Source organism: Vigna radiata, unplaced genomic scaffold, assembly GCF_000741045.1.
Source record: "Vigna radiata var. radiata cultivar VC1973A unplaced genomic scaffold, Vradiata_ver6 scaffold_329, whole genome shotgun sequence".
NCBI lineage: Eukaryota > Viridiplantae > Streptophyta > Magnoliopsida > Fabales > Fabaceae > Vigna > Vigna radiata.
Window position 1 is genome coordinate 288,896 of NW_014544176.1, and position 6,712 is coordinate 295,607.

The 6,712-nt window shown below is 36.1% G+C and overlaps 1 protein-coding gene across 1 annotated transcript in view; it reads left to right on the top strand.

The window, feature by feature from the left end:
* The window catches only part of LOC106755510 (ABC transporter B family member 2-like), a 14,448-nt gene extending 8,004 nt beyond the window's left edge, over nt 1–6,444 (top strand). The window contains exons 5-12 of the mRNA XM_022778324.1: nt 2,148–2,407; nt 2,521–3,061; nt 3,209–3,588; nt 3,782–4,194; nt 4,528–4,769; nt 4,852–5,099; nt 5,259–5,671; nt 5,763–6,444. Coding sequence (XP_022634045.1) covers nt 2,148–2,407; nt 2,521–3,061; nt 3,209–3,588; nt 3,782–4,194; nt 4,528–4,769; nt 4,852–5,099; nt 5,259–5,671; nt 5,763–6,325 — 3,060 coding nt within the window. The 3' untranslated portion in view covers nt 6,326–6,444. The remainder of the gene's footprint in view (nt 1–2,147; nt 2,408–2,520; nt 3,062–3,208; nt 3,589–3,781; nt 4,195–4,527; nt 4,770–4,851; nt 5,100–5,258; nt 5,672–5,762) is intronic.
* Nucleotides 6,445–6,712: the final 268 nt, after the last annotated feature.

Genomic DNA, 6,712 nt, shown 5'->3' on the forward strand with positions numbered 1-6,712 from the left:
GAGACAAGAATTACATATTTTCAGAAAAACATCACTTATTAATACAAATATCTTTGTAATCTTAAATTACCAATACTTAGGTAATTCAAATAGCTTGGAAACCCACACCATTGGCTCCGGAAGGGTCAAAAACCCCCAGAACGACCTAGAGAACGTCCAAAACGGACGTCCGGAACCCCACAAACTATCAAAAACAGACATGACAACAGAAAATGGCGCCCGAGCGCCCGTGAGGGGCGCCCGAGCGTGAATTCTGCAGATTTTATGCAGATTTTGNAGAACTCACACCCTCCAAATCTGTTTTAGGCCATTTGGTGAACTTTGGACACTCCTAACTCGAAATACAAGTTGAATCTAACTTGTTTGAAGTCTCACACATGATTTTAACACTAAACTCTAATAAATATGCAAGGATTTAAGATCAAAAACTCCATATAGATTCACTTAGGGACTCAAATTGGATCATACTGTTTAGAAACCATTTCAGACTGTTTTGATGCCTCTTATAAGTCATAATTGACCTATATAAGTGTTTCCTATATCCTAAACCAGTGTCTAATATGTAGTTCTCAATTTCACTACCCAAGTTCCATCAATTTGGTCTAAATTCTAAAATAGTCTAATATGTTTGTCCANCAATCTGTCTTAAGCTCTTTTGGTGCTGCCTACAAGTTTTAACTAACCTATTTGAGCTACCTTAAAGGTTCAAATTAAGTCTAGACCACTAACTCAAAAACTCACTACTTAAGTTCCATAATTTGACTTAAACAATGCAATTTACTTAGTCACTTTCCCACAATCTACAAAAACTGAATTACTACTCTTAAGCAATTGAATTCGCAACATGTATACATTCACAAACCTTCANCACTAATAATTCTTCAGATCACTTGGTTCACAGAATATAAACACACATTAAGCTTAAGTATTTTCGGCTTCATGCAACAATCACACAACAACATACACGNTTTTCATACATGCATTCAAATCAAAATCACTCTTCATAATACAATTACAGTAATTCTACAATACTAAACAAACAATTCCAGCTTCCCTTACCTGAAAGCTTTTCACAGCCTNGTACCACNTTTTTGCTCTAAATGTCTTACGCCCACAGAACTTTTCCCCAAACCTATGGATCACCGAATTGTGATCAGAAAAGTTTTCAGAGTTGAAATTTATCTAGAAACTAAAGAGTGTATATGTCTAGAACACATGCAACCCATANATTGCATGTTTCGAAACTTAGAATGAAGAAGAAGAGGGAAAAATAGCTTACCCCTTTTTTTTCCGAATTGGAAGAAAACGTGTGCAGCTCTGGAATCCTGGACTTCAAATGATTTAGGTCACTACATAGTAGAAATTTTTAAATGGGTTAGTGTAGGGAATTTGAAGATTTTGCAAAGAGAGTTGATNAGAGTGGAGGAGTTGAGAATGTAAGAGGAAGCGTAAGAAATGTTGGCTGTTTCAGGAATAAACAAGTGCCAAAATTTCAGATTTTATTTTTCAATTATAAATGGGTTTTAAGTTTCCAATATTCCTCCTCTCCTTTGCAGCCAANTGTCCACAAAATTGCTGACTCATTTTCAGGATTTCACAAATGTGATATTAAATTGAAATCACTTTCAATCTAAAATTTTAAAACAATACTTTTATGAATTTTTTTATAATATTTAATTGTCATTTCTATATATGAATATTTTTTATATAATATTTAATTTTGTTATTTTTATCAATATAGGACGTAGACTCGTTCTTAAATTATTTCTAACCAGAATAAGGAAAGAGCGATCATTTACGTGCGGCGAAATAAGATAAAGAACCATTCACTTGTAATATGTGTAGTCAAATTAGATGATGACTCTCTTCATAGAAATCATCTACTTCTTAGAAATTGTTTCTCAAATTGTAATTTTTTAATTCAGTCTTTCCACTTCCTTGTTTAAAACGGCTATGATATTATATTTCACATTTTCAGTAAAAATCATTTCATTTTAAAAAGATGTATTAAAATACAATATAACAAATTATGCTAGAAGCACAAGTATATCCTTGTTCGTAAATTGTAAAATATGTAGCATTTGGAAAATTTAGTTTTAAAAAATTGTCCTCCAAATGATGACGATGATATACTCTGTGGATTTAAGGTGATAGGCAATGTGAGAACGGTACAAGCATTTGCAGGGGAAGAAAGAGCATTGAGATCGTACAAAGCAGCTCTGATGAACACATATAAACATGGTCGAAAAGCAGGTTTAGCTAAGGGTCTGGGATTAGGCTCCATGCATTGTGTTCTTTTCCTTTCATGGGCTCTCCTTGTTTGGTTCAATAGCATAGTTGTTCACAAGAATATCGCCAATGGTGGCGATGCTTTCACTACAATGCTCAATGTAGTCATTTCTGGCCTGTAAGTAACCTTTTGTTAGGAACATCCTACTAATTAACAACTTCTATGTACTTTATTTTACTGGTTGAGATAGTGTTTCAAAAGTATATGATGTATGATGTTTTGAACCTCAGGTCACTTGGTCAGGCAGCACCAGATATTTCTGCATTTATCAGGGCAAAGGCATCAGCTTATCCCATTTTTGAGATGATAGAGAGGGACACCATGAGCAAAGTCAGCTCAGGAAATGGTCAAAAGTTAAGCAAATTGGAAGGTCACATCCAATTTAAGGATGTCTGTTTTAGTTATCCATCTCGTCCTGATGTGGTTATCTTCAACAACTTTTGTCTTGAGATTCCTCCAGGGAAAATTTTAGCTCTTGTGGGAGGAAGTGGTTCTGGAAAAAGCACAGTTATCTCATTGATTGAGCGCTTCTATGAACCACTTTCTGGTGAAATACTATTAGATGGGAACACCATCAGGGAACTTGATCTCAAATGGCTTAGACAACAGATTGGGCTGGTTAATCAAGAGCCTGCACTTTTTGCTACAAGCATCAGGGAGAACATACTGTACGGAAAAGATGATGCCACTCTTGAAGAAATAAATCAAGTTGTGATGCTCTCTGATGCTCAGTCTTTCATTAACAATCTTCCTGATGGATTAGATACTCAAGTAAGAGTCCACCTTTAGCATTTTAACATAAAATAAATAAATTTCAGCATGTTTCTATAAATTTTTTTTTTCATTGTCTCTGCATAAAGAATTTTCTTTTCCCGCTTTAAGAATATTGTTTAGTATGATATTCAATTTCTTTTGCAGGTTGGTGAGAGAGGGATACAATTATCCGGGGGACAGAAACAAAGGATTGCAATATCTCGTGCCATAGTTAAGAATCCATCAATCCTTTTATTAGATGAAGCAACCAGTGCTCTGGACGCAGAGTCTGAGAAAAGTGTACAAGAGGCACTTGATCGTGTCATGGTTGGTAGAACAACCGTGATAGTTGCACACAGACTTTCTACCATTAGGAATGCAGATATGATTGTTGTTATTGAGGAAGGGAAGGTGGTGGAAATTGGCAATCACGAAGAACTCATTTCCAACCCAAATAATGTATATGCATCTCTTGTTCAAATCCAAGAAACAGCCTTTTCTCAAGGCCACCTTTCTGTGGATCCTTACTTGGGAGGGTCATCAAGGTACTTATTACAGATAACTTAATCTTACCAATTTATGGCATTGGCATTCATCTATTGGAGAAAGTTGCTGCAAATGATTCTGTTAAACTTTTACTTTAAACTTGTTTCTGTCACCTTTATACCTATGTTCCACTAGAACAACATACCATTAGCATGTTCCTTATGTTTATGTTTACTCTGATTGTAACGTAAGGCGCCTAGGAGAGTCGTCATCCCGCACAACAAGCTTTCGTGGTAGTTTTCGCTCGGACAAAGAATCTACTAGCCGGGCTTTCGGTGATGGAGTAGAAAGTGTTGGAAGTTCAAGGCATGTCTCAGTTAAAAGACTATATTCCATGATTGCTCCTGATTGGCCGTATGCTGTTTTTGGAACCTTGGGTGCATTTATTGCTGGAGCACAAATGCCACTCTTTGCTCTTGGAATCTCTCATGCTCTTATATCTTATTACATGGATTGGGACACAACACGTCATGAAGTGAAAAAAATTGCATTTCTCTTCTGTGGGGCAGCAGTTTTGACCATCACTGCCCATGCCATTGAACATCTTTCCTTTGGAATCATGGGGGAACGACTTACCCTTCGTGCAAGAGAAAAAATGTTTTCCGGTAATTGTGATATTCTGATTGAGTTTATGACTCGCCCTTCCATTTTTGTTCTTGTCTTCCTAAGAAATGTTTCCTTTAAATCTTCCTATTTGAAATAACAGTGATTGTTAAAAGTCAAGTGTTGGTCATTTTTACTAGTTGACAGTAAAAATCTTTACACTGAATGTAAAAAAAATAAAAAAAATTTGTTATTAATATGCATTTACTTTTTAAGGGTTCACACTTGTTCTACTGATTCTAAAATAAGAACAGCTAAACAAAAATATAGCTATTATAGGTTATGGTGTGTGATGAACTTTCTTTTACTAACTTCACTTATATATCCGGGTGCAGCTATTTTAAAGAGTGAAATTAGTTGGTTTGATGACATAAACAACACAAGTTCTATGCTTTCATCACGTTTAGAGACCGATGCAACATTTTTAAGAACTATAATTGTTGATCGTTCGACAATTCTTCTGCAAAATGTTGGTCTGGTTGTTGCTGCATTTATTATTGCCTTCATGTTGAACTGGAGGATCACGCTTGTTGTACTAGCCACGTACCCTTTGATCATTAGTGGTCACATTAGCGAGGTTTCCTCTAGCTCCATATTTCTACACTACCAAGTTAGTACATTTATTTGTGTTTTTTAACAACTGGTTGCCAAAATTTCAGAAACTATTCATGCAAGGCTTTGGTGGCAACTTGAGCAAAGCATATCTAAAAGCCAACATGTTGGCTGGGGAGGCTGTGAGTAATATCCGCACTGTGGCTGCATTTTGTGCTGAACAAAAGGTCCTTGACCTTTATGCTAATGAGCTTGTGGAGCCTTCAAAGCGTTCATTCAATAGAGGTCAAATTGCTGGCATATTCTATGGCATTTCCCAGTTCTTTATTTTCTCATCTTATGGCCTTGCATTGTGGTACGTTCTCTTGCTTCAGTTTTGGTCTAATAATATATGTGTTACTCATAGTTGGGAACCAAAAACTAAACAAACTTTAACTTACATAATTATATTAATGAGTTACAAGACTGCAGGATTGTCCTTGTGCTGAGAGTGAGACCTGTATACCTTTTGCAGGTATGGATCTGTGTTGATGGAGAAAGAGCTTTCTAGCTTCAAATCAATTATGAAGTCGTTCATGGTTTTGATTGTAACAGCACTAGCTATGGGGGAGACTTTAGCACTGGCACCTGATCTTTTGAAAGGAAATCAAATGGTTGCATCCATCTTCGAAGTGATGGATAGAAAGACAGGAATATTAGGTGATGTTGGAGAAGAGTTGAAGACAGTGGAAGGAACAATTGAGTTAAAAAGAATCCGTTTCAACTATCCTTCAAGGCCAGACGTAGTTATTTTCAATGATTTCAATCTCATAGTGCCTGCAGGAAAAAATATTGCCCTTGTGGGGCATAGTGGATGCGGTAAAAGTTCAGTAATCTCCCTTATACTCAGATTTTACGATCCAACATCTGGGAAGGTGATGATTGATGGTAAGATGTTTGAACAACTTTGCTTTAGCCACTCAATCTCATTCCATTATGTAATCTCAATGTCTAAATGTGATTCATCCAATTCTTACAGGAAAAGACATCAAGAAACTCAACTTGAAATCCCTTAGGAAACATATTGGTCTAGTGCAACAAGAACCTGCTCTTTTTGCAACATCAATATATGAAAACATTCTTTATGGAAAGGAAGGAGCTTCAGAAGCTGAAGTGATTGAAGCAGCTAAACTTGCCAATGCTCATAGCTTTATCAGCGCTCTTCCTGAGGGCTACTCCACCAAAGTAGGTGAGAGAGGAGTTCAACTGTCTGGTGGCCAGAAGCAAAGGGTAGCTATTGCAAGGGCTGTTTTGAAAAACCCTGAAATTTTGCTGCTTGATGAAGCCACCAGTGCACTGGATTTGGAGTCAGAGCGTGTGGTGCAACAAGCTCTGGACAAATTGATGCAGAACAGAACAACAGTTATAGTGGCACATAGGCTATCCACAATAAAAAATGCAGATCAAATAGCAGTTTTAGAGGATGGAAAGATAATTCAGCGAGGGATTCATGCAAGACTTGTAGAAATCACAGATGGAGCATACTACAAATTGGTCAGCCTTCAACAACAAGAACAGCATGTACAAGAACATTTTGATTGACAGCAAAAAAAGACCAATGAACTCTTTTATCTGCACTAATTTGGGCACCTTTTTTATGTTACAAGGTTTGTTTGTAATTTTATTTTCGCCACACTTAGAAAGAATGATGTGGATTCCGGGGCCAGTGCTTGGCCAGAAAATATCACATATATTGGAAACTGTTGTAAAAATATAAGATGACTTTAAATAATTTGGTTTAATTACATTTTTTCCTCTGTTTCCTGGTATATACAATTTTAGTTTCTCAATTTATTTTAGTATTTTTTTAAAATTAAAAATACGTAGTCCCAGACCCACTAGTCCAATCTTTTGTGCAGTGCTGAGATAGATTATTTTAATTTAAAATCAATATCAGTAGACACATAATTAAGATTGATAAGTTCAATT